The following is an 18,815-nucleotide window of genomic DNA, read 5'->3' as shown; positions in this document are numbered from 1 at the left end:
CTGACCATCTTCCCGGTTCTTGCTGAAGAGAAGCAGCCCAGAGCATGATGCTGCCACCACCATATTTGACAGTGAGGATGATGTGTTCAGATTGATGTGCAGTGTTGGTTCTCTGCCCCAAATAGTGTTTTGCATTTTGGCCAAAAAGGTAAAGTTTGGCCTCGTCTGACCAAAGCACCTTCTTCCACATGTTTGCTGTGTCCCCAACATGGCTTCTGAGAAAACTGCAAACAGGACTTCTTATGGTTATCTTTTAATAAACGCTTTCTTCTTGCCGCTCTTCCATAAAGACCACATTTGTGCAGAGCATGACTAATAGTTGTCCTGTGGACAGATTCCCCCACCATAGCTATTGAATCTCTGCAGTTCATCCAGAGTCACCATGGGCCTCTTGGCTGCATCTCTGATCAGTGCTCTCCTTATTTGGCCTGTAGGTTTAGGCTGACGGCTTTGTCTATGCAGGTTTACAGTTGTGCCATACTCTTTCTATTTCCAGATGATGGATTGAACAGTGCTCCGTGAGATGTTCAAAGCTTGGGAAATCTTTTTCGAGCCTAAGCTGCTTTAAACTTCTCCACAACTTTATCCCTGGCCTGTCTGGTGTGTTCATTGGACTTCTTGATGCTGTTTGCTCCCCAAATTTCTCTTAACCAACCTCTGGGGCCCGACGTAGAGCAGCTGTATTTGTACTGAGATTAGATTACACACAAATGAACTCTATTCAGTCATTAGCAACCATCAGGCAACTGCTGAAGGCAATTGGTCGCACTCAGAAGAAAAGGGGTCTGAATACTTTTGCAAACCGCACTTTTTTTAGTTTAGTTATTTGTAGAAATTTTTTAAATCATATATAATTTTCATTGTAATGTCACAAAATGAGGAAATATTGAAGGGGTATGAATCATTTTGCAAGCCGCTGTACGCCAGATGGAGACTGAATCGCCTCGTAAAAATAAGCCAGAATGCCAATAGTCTCAGCAGGGTCTAAGAGATCTTCAGGGCTGCATCATAAATGCGTTCCCCATCAGACACGATGGAGCATGCGAGTCCCCAAACTGCTTCGAGCATCCACACTTCAAATGCATGCCGTTTAGTCTGCCTAGAAAACTGAATTGCAAAACATTTACCAATCCCCTTCAACCTTTAGCCATTTAATTCTACTCACAAAAACTGCTATGAGTTACCTTATATCACTTTGAAAATTAATAACACGTCATATCTGACAAATTAAAGATGCATTTGTTCAAAAAGAAATTTAATGTTCCAGGGCACATACTGTTTAACTGAATTATTTTTTTCTCTGATCTTTTTGAGTCTTATTTGATTCTTATGTACTTTGATCTCCTAGTTTGGATGTTTTAAAGCACATTATTAATTAATAAATGAGTGATATCGCTATAAAGTATTAATATCCCCAAACCCTGGCAGAGATCATCGCACATGAAAACATGAATACGTTTGTAGCCTACACACAAAATTTCTTCCATTTCTTGAGATAAAGATTGTCCATGAGACTTAAGTCCCAGAAAACAGTTCCAAGTCAAGTCTCTGGTGCAGCTTCAGTGAACCAGAGTGAACGGATGATCTTTAGGAGAATTACCAACGTTGACCTCATGCCAAAACTGTACCACAAGCTTCTAAAAGCACCTGACAAAGCAGGTAAAAAGAAAAATATACAATCTTCATTCTGATAAATACAGGTGGACAATCAGGCCCCTTCACACTACTCGGTATACACCGGACTCCCCATTTGAATAGAATTGTAAAGAAGCTTGTAAAGATGTGCACCTCCAAATTAGCCTTAACATAAGTTTTTTTTTTTCTCCAATGAAGCAGTTTCAGGATCATTTGGGTTTTTAAAGAACAACTTGACATCTGGCTTCACATCCTGGGTGTAATCAACTAAAAGTGATCAGTATAAACACAGAGACTTTGAAAGTTTGTGTAAATGATTTCTATGCGAGATTTTCCCACACAGAAGTGCTGTACATGATTAGCATTACTACCCATTATGGCACAGTTTGCAGCGTGCTGCATCTGCAAGGACCACCATCTAAAATATCTCCCCCACATGCTGCTGATAGCGAAAATTATGATTATTTTCCCCCTTCAACAGCAAGGTTGAAATGGATAGTGAAGTTGCAGCAAACCTCTGTAGTGTATATGGGGAAAGTCTGAACTGTGATGAAACTCCATAGTAGCACTTTGGTAAGATGACCAGGAAAGTGGTGAGGACAAATTTACATATTTGGCAAGTACAAAGAGTGCAGTGCCATCATAAAAGCCTTCACACTGGAAGTTTTTTCCAGATTTGCTGGCATTTAGTCATGTTGGAATGGACAAGGAGAACCAGGAGACAGTAGGGTGGTCTTAATCTAGTCTGACCATAGATGGAACTACAAAACCTTAGGATGCGTTAAAAGACATACAGTGACTCTTTAAACTGCCATTGACTCGCTCAGTCTTTGTCTCATTAACTTTAAACAACTTCATTATTAAGACAGTGTAACACCCAAGTCCGATAAAAGGCATCTGGCGAAATTGAGAAGCAAAGCATGTTAAAATATGAATACTTTTATGTCAAAATAGAAGACATTGTACAGCATCATTGATCATTTTTGTGAGTGTTTTTTTTGTAAGATACAGCATCTTGTGGAGAAAAAGAAAAATATGAACAGTATGTTCTGTACAAAGGAAAAATCATATAAATATACAGATGTTTATAGATGAAACATAACCTCTACATGCAACCCCAGTCCTGAAGACACACGCACACACACACACGCACACACACACACACACACACACACAATTTTCTTAATAATAATAATTCAACAGTAACAATAGAAAAAACATTTACATCTGTGAGCTGATATCATTTTCTTTTCATGATACAAACACATTCTGTATTTACAAACAGGTTAACTGTATTCTCATCACAACTCTGTTTTACTCCACTCATCACGTTCGCCTGAAGTCTCGCTCCTCCAGTCCTGCCTTAGCCACTTATTGAAAACAGCAACAGGGTCTATGTTCCAGTGTTTATGGAAGGATATAGGCACCTGGTGAGCTAAGAGCTCTTTGGCGTAGTCCTCTGGGCGTGCCTGAAAGCAAATAATAAACCCGGTTATTTATATTTCAAAAAGGAGCCACAGCAAACTTTCATGAGCAAGAGTCAATAGAATCAAAAGAGATAATGCAATCTGAAAACAGAAAAGAGTAAGTATAAAGACAGAATTTACTGATATCTAAATTCATCCAGTCTGCTTAGCTGTACAGTGCCTTGCAAAAACAGTCATGCTGCTTAAATGTTTTAACATTTTTGTCACTTTAAAACCAAAAATATAAAAAATTTTCTTTGGATTCTATGTGACAGACCAACACAAAGCAGCATGTCATTGTAAAGTGGGAAATAATTTACATTGTTTTGCAGACAAAAATCGGAGAAGTTTTCATGCATTTGTACTTGGCCCCGCTGTGGCAATCCTTTGTAAAACCACCTTTTGGTGTAAGCCTTTCAGGTAATTTCTAAAGGTTTTGTACATGTAAAGATAAAATTTTTTTTTGGCCCATTCAAAATGCCTCATGGTATGTTAGAGTAGATGACGTCTGCATGTCTTCCAACCAATATTTCAGATTTCATGTTAAAAAAAAGGTCTTTCTATTTCACAGTTTCATTCTACTTTGTGATGAGACAACGTTTGGAAATCTTCACAGAGACTGTGAGGCTCCTTGCACCTCATTTATTTTAGTATTAGGCAGTTTGCTGTAACGATGTTCACTGTGGTTTAGGCCTTTATCAAGCTTTATTACTCTTTTATAAGTGACTCTTCTCATTGTTTGATCATCTACATGATCCAAAACTGTTCTCAAACTTTTGCAATTTTGGCAAAGTCAGAGTCATACACAAATACAAAACTGTAATATTCTTCATATTTTAGGGTTCGGAGTCTTCGGTTGCTATTATTGCTATTAAAATGATTTCACTTTTTGACAATTTTTTTTTTTTTTGTTTGTTTGTACCAATTACCTTTCAGGACCACTTCAGCTGAGGTTCAACCTGAACTTAGCACATCCTAACAAGCAACATAACACCGCAGAGCACAGACAGGTCAGGGGAAATTATCACTTATAACCAAGCGTCTATTCTGGTAGGTCTGCAGCACATAGTTATTGTGCTCTCTCTGAAAAGATGTCAGCACTTCTGTAGCAAGAGCTTCTTGAAAACTCACCCCTCTTTCCTGTCGCCACTGCTTCTCACTGCACTGCGATAATAAGCAGATGATCCTGCCCACACAGAGAGCCGACTATCTGCAGTGAAAGTCGTGCTGCATGCAATAAAAAAAAGGGCTCTAAACTTGTCAAATCACCTTTATCTCCTTGCGTGACTGATTGAAACATTTTTACATTTTTTTTTCCTTTAATCTTGGCCGTGGAGACCCTAAAGTTAACTGTTTCCCCTTATTTTTGTTAAGTCTTGTGTAAAAACCTGACCCTTAGGAAATAAATACCTTTTACACTGAGGTTGTTTCCTTTCAGTAGTTTACCTCGTAAATTTAGTGTTACATCCTGTGCCTCTTGGATTTCACTTTAAAGAGCTGTAACAATCCTCTCCAGCACCGTATATAAAATATTCTAGATATCCTTTCCGTCAGATATTCTTGCATGATGGTATTCAGGTTAAAACTGAACTCAAAACGTTTGAGTCTGTCAGGAAGTTATTCTGTAAAAGTTTCTTCCATTCTTCTGAATAGCATTGTAATCTCAACTGTTGGGTTTTCTTAAGCTGTACATTTAAAATGATCAGAATTAACAGAAATAAATGCTAGAAAATGTCAATCTGTGTAATGTAATGCCAGGAGTGTGCAATGCAGGAGTATATTGAAGAATGTAAAATATAAATGTTTAGTTTCTTACATACTTTTCTATGCTTTTGCTTCACATTTTTGATGCTGTCTCTATGCATCTACAATGTAAAATGTAAAAAAAAAAAAAGGAAAGGCCATTGAATGACAAATGTGTGTACAAATATTTGACTGGTAATGTATGTCTGGATATAATCCTGTAAACATCTAAACAAAAATTTAGTTTTCTTTTTTCATTATTTTTCTTAAAAAAAGGTATGTATCCTACAGGAAGCACACATCATGACTAAAAAACAAAACAAAAAAATAAACATTTGAGTGCATTTTATCAAGATGGTATTTCATAAAATATTGTTTTAATTAAAAAAAAGGGGGAAAATATTATATTATTCCCACTGTGCGTACAAAGGAGAGAGGACGAGAATGAAAAATGACTTAAAAAGTCTGAATACAACCTGGTGAAACAGTGGACTGTGCGTGATGGGAAGCCCGAGAGCATTGAGGCACATTCCCAGAACCATGTCATCTGGCGCATCATTGCTGTAGCATTTGCAGCCGCTGTTTAGAAGTCGAACCACAGCCTCCCTGCTGAAGACCATGCTGCAGCAACACAGCAGACATTTACAAACAGGCAAACATAAATCAGCCACTGTACCAATATCAACAATGGACAGACAAATACTTTAAAGAAAGATTACATGCCAAACATAGCCACAGAAAAAAATAAAATGTTGGCACCAGTAGTAACAATTTTCTTTAAATAATTTACTCTTTTATTGTTGTAATGCCAGCTTATAGTGAAAGATACTGTGTTGATTTGGTCATTTATTTTAGGTCATTATCTTGTTCAAAGATCCAAAAATGACCCATTTTCAGTTTCCTGATAGAGTTCACTAGATTTGTATTTAAAATGTCTCTATATTTCTAAAAGTTCAGGATGTAATGCACTCTAATAAGGTCGCCAGGGCTGAGGAGAAAAAGGCCACAGCATTACAGATGATCCACTGGGGCGGTTAATGGTATTCTGGGCGAGCCCGTCCTTCTACACAGCCAGACAAACCAAACCAAGCAACTAAAAACTAAAAAAGGTTGTTTTTTTTGCAAGAAAGAAAGAAAAAAAGCTTTTACCCTGTGACTTAAGCAGAAACACCAGGAACTAACAAAAAACTCTTCTAGACTCATTCATATCCACTTTGACCAGTTTGTATATAGTCTATAAACTGCTCTTTTTGCATTTTTATAAATGGAAGAAAGGTTTCAGAAATAAACAAATTTTGTTTTAGAAAAAAAAAACTATGTTCAGTATAGAACTCTTCAGCCTAGATCTGAGTAGTTAATATTTTGAACAAGTAATAACTGTGGTCATGACTTAAAATATAAAACCAATATTTTGAATTAGGACGACTAAGAAGCTTCAAATCAGAAACTGTCTGTCCACGAGCAATACCAGAAATATACAGAAATATTTTTAATGGTGCCAACTCTGCACCCAAAACAGTGGGGGCGCCCATCCCCACTGATTAGACATGCAATTAAGCAACAGAAAATGAATTTGTGGTACAACCAAAGATGTTTTTTGACATTTGTCACCTATATCAAAAACCGCTACTCTCCTTCACCGACCTTAAAAGGTGCATAGCCACCATATTTGACTTTTCTTTTATTCATATGTTAGTAACTCCTTCTGGTTGCATATAAAGTTTTGATGGAAGATTATCACGTCCTGATGGCATATTAGTTATTATTTTGGTGTTTTATGCTTCGTTTATGCTCAATTTGTTAGTAAATAAAGCCTCTTTCTGTTTCTTTTTAATAAACAAAGGAAGTACAACATTGTAAAAAAAAAAAAAAAAAATCCTTAATTTTTTTTTACCTGCAGATTCTATTCCATTAAATAATATCTAGAAATATAATGGAATACAGGTGGAATCTAGTTTGACCTATATTACTTTATAATGCGAAATCTGGTGCAATTTTAGAAAATTGCCCAGGGAACACACCGACTGGCTCACACTACACTTCTAAACAAAAGGGTTGGTATTAAAAGAACATCTAATGGTTACAGAAACTTGGTGACCTTGACATGCCACTCTTCGCTGCAGTTCTCCAACAGTGAGCTTTGGAGTTTTTTTTTTTTTTTTAACCCACCTAAGCCTCCGTCTCACTGTGTGAACTGGCAAGATAAATATAGGGGTCCTAGTGAAGCCTGGTTGCCAGTTTCTAAAGGAAAAGCTCCCCTCTGTCACATCATATTTATACCCCTGCGAAACATTCATTAAAGAAATGAGTTTCTAAATAGAAGCTCCCAGAAAGTCAAGTATGAATAAAACAGAAGCTTCATTTAAATGACAGTGATAATAGAGCCATTAGTTTTAAAAAAAAAACTATCTTTTACCTCTTTCCTCTTACTGAATAAATGTCTTTAAATTCTATGTTGTTAATTTCTAGTTTTTCAGTACAAAATTATGCTGCTGAGACAAAAGATTGATTGTTTTAAGGCTCCCTCCACGTCTCTGCCAGGGATGCTCTGAAATGCGTTCACATCTGTATAGCAGGTGTCACGTTTGGAGTTCATGACTGCAAATTTTATTAATTCAGAAAAAGGGGAACAAAGTAGAGCTATGTTGCAAACTGAGCTGACACGCCTTAGAAATGAGCAAAAGTTAAAAATGAGAAAAAGGACAGAAAAAAACCTGCAAGCTGCCAGAGAACGTACTCATGGCCTATGTGATCAGTTTGTGTGTGTGCGCGCGCGTGCGTGTGTGTGTGTGTGTGTGTGTGTGTGTGTGTGTGTGTGTGTGTGTGTGTGTGTGAGGTGGGATGGTGGGGGTAGGTATGGGGTGTTCAAACTGAGAAAAGTGACACCTGAATGAACTAGTGTCACAGCAACAGTACGGTCCTTAAATAGATTCTCCCACACATCTCACTCAAAGTTCAGAGCGCATCTTGTGTTCAGACTTTGCCAAACAACCAAACTCTGCATCACAGAAAACTGGGGCATTAAAATTAGAATTTGATGAATTCTTCTCTTTGATGATCTGCCTTTTCTTCCATTGATCGACAATTTGCATTTGTGAGAGAGAACCATGGAAGACATTGATTAACTGTCTTGTAATATCAGCTAATTAAGACCATTTATTGGCTTTGCTCTGTGGTGATTTACTCCAAAAATATTTGATTTACTTATCAGTACTGCGGCCTGTGAACGTGTTTTTCTTTCCTTGGGAGCGCACCTAAATCAAACCGCAAAGGTTAATCTGTAAATGAAAGATAACGGGGGTTTTCATCGCCTGCTTTGTAATTCATCTGCTGCCTGCTTATCTCTATCACTCGTTATTCCCAAAGCATCTGAGCAGTCAGACATACCCTCCACCTCCTGTGATGTAACTGTAGCCCCCTTGGCTCAATCCGTAGCCGTATCTCTCTCCGAGGCATACCGGCACTGAGGGGTCGTAGCAACTCAGCAGGACTCGTAGTCGGGGGAGGCTATGAAAAGCACAATTCAAAGACATGACACACACTCTCATCACACTTATACGCGTGTGCCTAAATGACTATAAAACGCTCCATTTAGAGGCTGGGATAATCTTTCTCCCTCCAGTGCCTTCCACTTGAAAGGAAGCCTAACTGCAGGTGAATCCAGCTGGAGGTGTGATTTTAAATCTTTGACAGGATGTTAAGTGACTTCATGCGTTCAGGTGTTTCTCTCCTTCAACGGTGCAAATCTTTTTTTTAAAGCTAGAAACGAATCTGCAGAAAAATGTATGAGCAGATGTAAGTCAATTTTGGGGGACGCATTTAAGATAACCTTCAGCTGCAAAAATAGAGAAAGAACATGTTAAATGTTCCAAAAAAAAAAATCTTACCTGATGAGAGTGTCATCGTCCACAATAACGAGCCACTTGGTGTCGGGGACGGCGCTGCTTAGGAATCTTCGAAGGATTGCAAATGTCTTCCCGCAGTGGCCTATGAATGGAGACATGCCATCAACAAAGAGGCCTCTATGACTTAATCACATATTGACCGTGTGCAGAGCTGTGGTTTGCAAAGATAAATCACCCTGTTAGGAAAGGGAAGCTCAACCGGGCACATGACCAGATTTACAAAAATCTGACAGATCTGAGGAACAAAAGTAAAATTGAATAATTGACTTTAACTTTGTGGACACGGACGAGTTTAAGAAGCAGGCGGCTAACTACAAGCTGTGAGCAAAAGTATTCAGACTGTTAGAGATTGTGAGATTGCAGAGACTGGGCTACAAAGTTGGTTGCCTTGGAAATTACAGATAAACGGACTCTGGGGGCACAGAGTCTGACATACTTATATTGGAAAGAAATACTTTTTAGGGGAAGGTGTGTCATCGACGACACATCTGCATTGTGGCCTGATCTTCTTCACCAATGTGATGAACAGAACACTGATATCGTGCTGTGCACGCCTCTGAATGGGTGTGCACAATTGGTCCTATTTAATGTCTGTGTGAGTAATGAAGGGGCGCTCTGGCACCTGTTGCGTTGGGTTGTTGTGAGAGTCCAGTACTGAAGCTGTAAACATCCCTCTGCCTTTTAGACTAAATATGGTAAAATATAGTTACCATATTTAGTCTTTTTATTACTACAGAAGTCTAAAATAGAAACACCACATTATCAGATAAAAGAACCTGGGGTGACCACAAACAGGTCTATTATTTAACAAGACCGGTTGAACTATTTGACATGGAACATTGCAACCACAAACTTCAATGGATTTTATTTGGATTTCAGGCGAGGGATCAAGACAAAGCGGTGAATAATTGTAAGAAGTAACAAATATGATTTAAAAAAAAAAAAAAAAAAAAAGCTGTGTGCATTTCTCTTTACCATCCTTTACTCTTTATTATAAATAAGTAATACATAAAAGTGCAACCTATTGCATCCAAAGGTCACTTAATTAGTAAATAGAGTTTCCCAATGTGTAAAGTTATTATTGGTACATATATATATATATATATATATATATATATATATATATATATATATATATATGTGTATATATATATGTGTATATATATATATATATATATATATATATATATATATATATATATATATATATATATATATATATATATATATATATGTATATATTTCATACATACATACATACACACACACAGATGGATAGACACACAAAGCTGTTCTGCAACCTTTAGAAGTTTGTTAGGGAACTTTATTGAACAAATGACATCATGAAGACAGACATCTGTTGTAAAGTTCAGTCCATCATCCATGGGAAGGAGGGAGGGTGTGGTAGGTTCTAAGTGTAGCTGAGCTGGCCCCGCCCGAGGACAGAGGATGGAAATGAGCCTTGGCTATAATTCTGTATTTTTCAGTATTTCTGTAGACTTGTATGTATACTATGTAAATACATTGTCCATTTTCAATGAATAAATATAAATACAAATACAAAAAATTCCCTGTTCACATTTTCAAAGCTGGTAGAGACATACAGCAAAAGAGCTGCAGCTGTAAATGGAGTGAAAGGTGGTTTTGCAAAGAAGGGTTAGGGTTAAATCTTCACGTAGGAGAGCTAAGTATATATCCACAACATTCAGTTTTTCATTTGGAATAAACTTTTTCTTTTTCCTTTTTTCATAATGATGTTTGGCTGTGACAAAAGATCCCAGTAACATACGCTTAAGAGTGTGGCTTTAATTTGACAACCATGAAAAAAGTGGCTTTTGCAAGGCACCAAGTAATGAGAAACAAAAACTAAACAGAGCAGGAACTTAGAGAACCGGATTCTTTCACAGAAAGCGTTAAGTATGAAAATAAAATACTACTGTAGCAAAACTTTGGAATAAGCACTACTTCGTGTTTGCAGCCTTTGCTTGACAGCCTTGTGCATCGTAAGCATACACATGCCGCACTTCTGCTTTCTCAAGGACACCTACAGTACTGTATATTTGGCTCTGGGAGCACACATCAGCTACTCCTGACATCAAACATGTGAACTCAGGTTTACACTGTCTTTGCTTCAAATTATTCCTACTTGTTACACCTCCTTTGCACTTCACTTGCTACGACTTCCCGGAGTTAGACCTTTTATTAAAAAAAAAGTAAAAAATCGACTAAACTTTGCCAGGAGAGAAAAAAAAAAGTCAACTTACTTGATATGTTAGAGAAAATAATGAGAGTTTGACAGGACGGGTCACAAAGATCAAACGCCTAAGCCTGACGTGTTTGACATGACAGGCAGGAGGAACAAAATGCTCTGCCGTCTCCCAAATACAAAAACCCATGGTGTGGTGGCGAACAACCCATACCAGAGCCAAGAGACGTGCACTCGCCAGATTTCAGATATCTACACACCATCAGGGCTCAGAGCGGAGGCACAAAAATCCCCGGTGGCATGCATCACTACAAATCCTGAGACCCTGCTGTATTATTTATGAGGAACCTTAGGCATTTTTTAGTTTTCTTTCTTTCTTTTCCATGTCTGAATATGGAACGAGAAGGGACGCTGGCAGAAATATAATGCGACATCCCACTTTTTAAGGCAGAACTTCAGACAAGGCTGGTAATCCTATTTCAAGCAGGGGGTGGTGAGTAATGCTTCAGATACCAGAGAGACGAAGTAAATTAGTTCTGTACTATACATGATCGTATAAAAAAGTTCACACAAGCAATAAAACATTTTATAGTCAATTTTGTAGTGTAGAAAGTTCCTCTTTGGGCTAAATTATCAACCGTTTCCCCATTTTAAGTCAGTGTATGGTAAGGAAGCAGCAGAATGTGCATTTTCAAGTTCTTCTGTCACAATTTCAGGATCTTGTGTCATCCTTTCCTTAGCTTGCTCATACAGCTCAGATGGCCAAAATACACATTTTGTGTGAAGATGTTGGTTTTTCACCTGAGTTAGTCTCTTTGCGACAGCAGGATGGTCAGCCAGCGGGTCTTTAATTAGGTCATCGAGACAACATGGAGACGTCCATGTTCTTTTCTTTGGAATAATTTTGTCAGGTTTCTGAACATTTCTTTGTTTAAACTGTGTTTTTGTGGAATCCTCATAGATGTTGAGGGCAGACAGACAGATAGAGAAGTGGCAATGTATGAGAACTCATGAGATGCTAATGTCAGATATTTATTAGTATCCATGTCACTATTGCATATCTGCTTTGTGTTTTAATAGTGTGTGACGATACACAGTTTTAAATAACATTACAGCTTTGCCTTTCATCCCCAGCTTATTCAACATAACATGGAATTTATTTTTAATCTATCAGAAAACATCTCTGACATAAATACGCATCTAAACAGACTTGGTGGCATGCTTAGTTGTGCACAGCGCCCTGAACTTTCAGCCCAAGATGGTCTGGTGATCAGTAAAGGTGCTGTCAGGTTGTCCTTTTTTTTTAACCTTGCCTTATATGTTTCCGTATCTGAAAAGGCAGTTTATGTGGGTCCTAACATGAAAAAAATAAGCTGAGACATCAAGCCATTGAACATATTGCATGTGTATTGGGGGTGAGGGGTGTTCCATTTACAGAAAGCTACTGTGTAGGACCTGAGTATGTTACTTTTTACCATGGTGTTACCTTTTCCTTTTAATAATTATCTGACCATCTAGGTCTCATACACACGAGTGCCCCTGAAGTGGTCAGATAAATAGTCTAAATATTGAAAGATTATTGTCAAATCTCAAACCAAATCAGCAACTTCAAATATTTGGTGTAAGATAACTTTTGCACGGCATATGCAAAATTTCGTAGATGCAGCGTATATTGTGACTTGCTGAAATATTCATAAAGCTCGAACCGTTTCATATTTGTGATGTAAAAGCTCCAAACATATGTTATTGTGACCCTATTTAATACATTGATACAAAGTACTGCATAATTGTGAAATGCAGAGAATATTACGATTTTCAAATAAAATAAAATCTGGACATTTGATTTCTGCAAATTAGCTTATGATCTTGTGCATTGGACAAAAATCATCCGTGAATTTCCATTTTTAAGTCTTGGTTTAGGTCAGGATTCTGATTGAGCCTAACAGAACTATGTGGATATTCTTTAAATCACATAGTTCACTTGTGGCTCAGACTGTGCGTTTAGGGTTGTTGTCCTGCTGGAAGTGAACTTGCATCCCACTTTAGAGCCTGACTGTAGCTCAGAGTAATCGTTTGGCCATCCATGGTTGTGGGTTCAATTCCAGCTTTCTACTGCCACATATCAATGTGCCCCTGGGCGAGGTAATAACATGAATTTATCTACAAATCTGGGAATTGGGTGAATGTGGCTTTAGTAAATCGCTTTGAGTGGTCAGTATGACGAGAAAAGCACCACATAAATTCAGTTCACTTACCACTTACTTGTAATTTATGGATAAACTGCTTATCTGTCAGTTACATTTATTATCTATCGTTTGACTATGTAGACTGATCATATTTAAGATATTTTTTATTTATTTTTTTACATTCAGCCCAGAATCCACCAATTCATTTTCTATAGCCACAAGGGAGCCTAGGGCCTATCTCCAACAGTCAGGTGCAAACTGAAATGAAAGTTCAAAATCCATCTAATGCACATTTACTCCAGTACATAAAATCTGTTATGAGCTCTATTTAACTGACAGCATCCAGTGACAGAAGCCTTGTGAACTGGCTGTTTACCAAATCCCGAGTCCTGCCAACACTAGATAGATGCCTTCTGAAAGTAAAAGTCTGGCATACATTTCAAGTCAATATTACCGTGAAGGAGACACTTTCTTCAGAACGATCTTCGAGGGAGACGTTGCCAGGACTCGCTTTATATAAATACTGACATAAGTCTTTGGATGACAGAAGCAGAGCTGCAGCTTTTTCTTGAACAACATATCAAACAAGATTTGGTGTTGCACTTGCTCTCAATTCGCTTTGGAGAAATGAAATGACTTCAGTCTTTCTTGTATCAGGTGTCGCAGCACGGTTATTTGTACACATTATCCTCAGTACCTTTGTTCAAACAAATGTCACAGAAATGCAATTGAAAAATAGAATATTTGATAGTTTTTTTGTGAATTGATAAGTATTTAACAAATAGTAAAGCAAGGTCAACCAGAGGGCCCTGTAAAGTGAAGTGTATGATGCATTTCTAGGGTGGAAGTTTAACAAATCTTTTGTGTTTTACTTGTTAAAAAGGTCTTAAGAAATGTATTTTTTTTTTTTTTACCATATTCCATGGTATGGTTATGAAAAAGTTCAAGGGGTATAAATACTTTTGCAGGGCACTGTTATTTGTTATAACTTGACTATAGGTTTTGCACTATGTAACAAAAGATAAATTAGATATATTATCATATAATACTTAAAAAACAAATTCTTCCTAAAAAACTAATTTAGCATATTTTAGGAGACTGGCAGTGTCATGCTTTGGGGATGTTTTTTTTTCTTTAGTCAGGACAGAGAAGTTATTCAAAGTTGAGGAGCAGGAGGGAGGTAAATTGTGGAAGACCTTTTCCAAATGGTTTGAGCCTAAAAATACAACCAGAGCAACAACGGATTAGTTTAGTTTAAAAAATATTCATGTTTGAGAAGGGTTCAGTCAAAGTTCAGATCAAAGTCCATTAAAATAAATTAGTGGCAAAAAATTATAGCTTGATATTCACAGATTCGCCAGGCTTAGATGTGCTCCAGTGAGAAGTGTTGAAAGTTTGGCCAAAATACAATGTTCCTGCTGGAAGCCGTGGTCACTTTCCGTTTAATGGCAAAGTATTAATGCAGACTTCCTGTCATGTTTTGAAAATGTCACCTGAAATTATCTGATATTAGCCAAACTTTAAAACAAATAAACATTGTCAATTAGAGGGAATTAGTTAGTGCTCAGTGGGCTGGGCTAAAGTGAGCTTATCAGCTGAGCATACCAACCTCTGAAATCGTCATCCACGGTCCAATCCGATGATGCATCATGGAGATACGGCCTTTTAAGTGTCCTAGGGGGCGCCGAATTCCAATTTAATTTAGTAGAGCTGTTGGCTGGTTGACAGAGATCATTCATATCCAGTTTGAAGCAAATTGGATCATGTATGTGTGATTTAGAGTCAAACCAATGAAACAGGTAACTTAGCGGGGCTAAAGTGATCAAATAAGCATATGGATGTAGTGAGTACTTATGTGAGATGACTCACAGAAAGTTTGGCGCCGCTGCGATCTTCTGTGTTGAAGTTATTACAGTTTCGTCTTTCATGGCGAGAAGTCAGACTTTGAGGCTTGGCCACACCCACATATTTTCTTGCGGCAAAAAGCTTTTGATAACTTTTGATCTCCAATGGCTGAAGACTATACTGGGAGATTTTGATGATGTCAAAAGCTGTAGGAGTTTGCTCAGATACAATGTGTCCAAAAGAGACAAAATGGTTGGATTGATCAAAAATGGTCAACTTCCTGTATGCTTTAGACCAGGGGTGTCAAACTCATTTTGGTTTAGGGGCCGCATGCAGCTTAATCTGATCTCAAGAGGGCCACACGAGTAAACTCATTGCAAGATTAAATAGAACTAATAAAAGTGGACTTGTTGTTGATTTTTATATTAAATGAATTTCACTTTTACACAATATATTATGAATAACCTCAGCGTTTTTAAGAAAAGTATGTGCAATTTCCACAATACTTTTACTCAGTTAAACATTTACTTAAGTGCATTATGCATAAGAACTGATCATAGTGATTGTACAATGTTGAAAAACATTTATTCACAATTTTTGGAACATAAAACCACTGTCCTGCATGACAAAATACATCAAACAGATAAAAATCAAGAAATGATTTAAAATCAATTTTCCACATCTGAAGCTCAGTGCTACCATCTGCTGATTAAAACACAGCGCCCCTCGTGGACAATATAGGAACTGCAGATTTTTAATTAAACAAAGTACATGTTTTTTTATCATTCTCTTCCTTTTATCTCTTCTTTCTTTCACCTTTTCTTTTTTTCTTCTTGTTCTTCCTTTCCTCTCCTACTTTCCCACTGTAGTGTCATTTCATTTGAGATATTCCCCGCATGAATCATAATAAAACTATTCACACTCATTCAAGCGGAGCACTATGGCAAAAGCCGTACTGCTCTACTTGTGAAAGTCAAATCTGATGAGCTCTTTTTGACATTAAGACAACCATTCTTATTGCCACATTGCCAGACAGGACACTGGAAAAAAAAAATCATTGTTGAATAATGTTAATGCATTTAGCCACCGGGCTGGACTAAATTGTTCGGCGGGCCGTATGTTTGACACCCCTGCTTTAGACCATTTTTGTAGGTTTTGAGACCTTTCATATGTGTACAAAATGTCTTAATCCACGGTGAAAGCACGACTTGAGGCTGATTGTTTTGGTATTGCTAAGGGCCGTTGTGGAGGACATTAGTGCAAAAAAGTCTAAGCCATTAGTTGCAACAACTGATTTAATCAGTTGTTATAATGCAGTCTGTTTGAACAGACCCACATGACATTTTCAGCCCAATTAATGCTTAAAAGCCTTAAAGTACATCTCTCTTTCTCTTATATTCTTTATTTTTAAAGATTTCCTGTCAAGTTGCCCCCGAATGGTATTCAAATTGTATAGTGGATAGTAAAATAAGGTTGGTTTTATTTAATAAAGAACCAAAAGGTGGGTCACTTAGAAAAAAAAGTCAAAAGAATATAAAGCAGGCTGCTTTCACTCAGATGTGGCCTGGCTGTAAACAGCAGCCCATTAGAAATGCATTATATGCTGCAGAGTGGCACTGTGGCGGCCCAGGAGACCGGGCTGTCACCTCTCTTTTCACTCCTGTCATATGAGACTTCAAACTTTGGACTTGTAATGTCATCCCAGGATTAATAACTTTTTCTTTCTGAATGGAATCAGAGAGGGTCAGTATATGACAGTTGAAAGGATCTTACCTGCAAACATGAACTTTTTTTAGTATAAAAGAAAAACTAACCTGCAGGTTAGATAAACCAAGGAAGTATTTCACATGTTAAATGCAAGATTATATTGTTCTAGACCTCAATCCAAGTGACAGAAAGGTTTTGAATTCTTGACAAAATGTGTGAGAAAAAAAACAAAACAAAATCAATCTAATTCCACAATGTTTAATCTAATGATTTCTTAGATAATCAAAGCATCTTATTCTTCTACTGTTGAGGCCCGTGGCTACATTTTACAGACAGACCAACTACATTGTTTTCCGCTGTTGTGTTCCTGTTTTAAAGGAGCAACCAAGGATGTTACAAGAACTCTAAAACGGCACAATATTTCTTGTTAAGCTGAAGTATGTTGGGGCAGAGTGCTGTGTAGCGGTAGAGCGGGTGCCCCACATAAAGGGGCTATTACTCCTGAACACTTGGGATTTGATTACAGAACCTCAGACTTTTTCTGTATCTCTTTTCTTCTCATTCTGCCCATTTCCTGTCTGATTAACGTAAATAAAGGCCAATGGTGTCACAAGAACGCGCAAAAAATTAAGTATGTTTCACAAAACGCTATCCAGTTGCTTTTGGCATGTCACCTCACATGCTATAGTTGGTTCTGGATATTTTTATAGATGTGAGTGCTTTAAAGAAGCATACACACATTGAATGTAAAAGCTTGTCTACAGAACTGAACTCTCTGCAGGGCAGCAAATCCCAAACAAACATGTCTGCCGTGCGGAAGCTTTTCACTCTCTGTGAGATTGATGTAAAGTTTGCACGACGCAACACATGCAACGGAAAACCAACTCATGGGGGAAGAAGATCCAAATGCTTCAACCAAACATATTTAATACAACACTTTAATACCAAGCACTGAGAGGGGCATTGTAAGTTTTCAGGGATCACTGTAGAGAATGAAATACAGAGACCTGGAACAGTCAGAGGGCAGTTAAAGCAGCCTACAGCCGCCCACAACCGCCATCATTCGCCCATATGAGCGTGACAGTCAGAAGACTGCGCAAATAGACAGAAAAAATGTTGAATTAATCGGGCACTGAGTTCCACCAACTGTGCGCTTGCACTTGAAGCGCCGCTACGTGCTACTGGTCCGGGACGTAAATATATGACCTGCCTCCAATATAAGTTCATTAGCAGAGCCATGCAAAGCCTGACTGCATGCTAGTGACGTAGTTTAGTCCTTTGATTCAGGTGCGCAGGGCAAGGCATACATCTAAAAGCTGCAGGACACCGGCCCTCGAGCATTTGCGTTTGAGGCCACTGAACTAAAATATCAAGTAAAATTAACATTTGGAGAACTTAAACTATGGAAAAAGAAACAGATTGTGAGTCTGAAACCAATAAATTAAGCAGTGATATACAAACATGGTTTTGTCTAAATTATTTGATTTAATGGTTACTTTTTCCAGATCAGATAGCCAGAAGCACTTGTAACAAAATAAACATATTTACAGCCAATCCATGCGATCGGTATCAGCGATCTGCACTCATCGGGGATCGGGATCGAAATTGACAGCATAAAATCTGATCGAAGCATCCCTACTGTCAATGCCTGCTTTTAAATGTAAGTTTCCAAGTCCGCATCCAATTGGTTGACCAACACCCACATAATTAGTCCACCCTGGAAGTAAATGGTATAGTTGAGATTAAGCCCCAGAAATATACAAACCAGTGACTGGAGAGTTTTTAATGCTGGACACAGAGAGGAGTTGAAACAAAAGAAGTTATTCTAGTTGGAGCTTTAGAGAAGTTTACAAAACTACTTTAGATCAGAAACCACCAAGCATTTACCTAGCTTATTTATTATTGTGCATAGAAGCAATTAAGTACTGTGATTGTATGCTTTCTTTATGTTTGTTAATGTATGAATAGAAGCAATTAAGCTTTGAATGTTAGTGATGAAGTTTGTTACAGTGAAACTAAAGGAGTATAGTCAAGGATTTACTTAGCTTATGCCTTTGTTAATGTCCTGTGTGATGTTTCCCTGTGTAATGTTTTGTTCTGTTCATGTACAAAACTTTGAATT

General features: G+C 37.7%; 1 protein-coding gene across 1 annotated transcript in view; it reads right to left on the bottom strand.

The window, feature by feature from the left end:
- Nucleotides 1-2,556: 2,556 nt before the first annotated feature.
- The window catches only part of b3glcta (beta 3-glucosyltransferase a), a 100,553-nt gene continuing 84,294 nt past the window's right edge, over nt 2,557-18,815 (bottom strand). The window contains exons 12-15 of the mRNA XM_012852474.3: nt 8,732-8,831; nt 8,232-8,351; nt 5,321-5,465; nt 2,557-3,104 (exon numbers count right to left, since the gene is read on the bottom strand). Coding sequence (XP_012707928.3) covers nt 2,937-3,104; nt 5,321-5,465; nt 8,232-8,351; nt 8,732-8,831 — 533 coding nt within the window. The 3' untranslated portion in view covers nt 2,557-2,936. The remainder of the gene's footprint in view (nt 3,105-5,320; nt 5,466-8,231; nt 8,352-8,731; nt 8,832-18,815) is intronic.

This window comes from Fundulus heteroclitus, chromosome 18, assembly GCF_011125445.2.
Source record: "Fundulus heteroclitus isolate FHET01 chromosome 18, MU-UCD_Fhet_4.1, whole genome shotgun sequence".
NCBI classification, from domain to species: Eukaryota; Metazoa; Chordata; class Actinopteri; order Cyprinodontiformes; family Fundulidae; genus Fundulus; species Fundulus heteroclitus.
The sequence above is the reverse complement of the archived record's forward strand: the minus strand, read 5'-3'. Positions and strand labels throughout refer to the sequence as shown.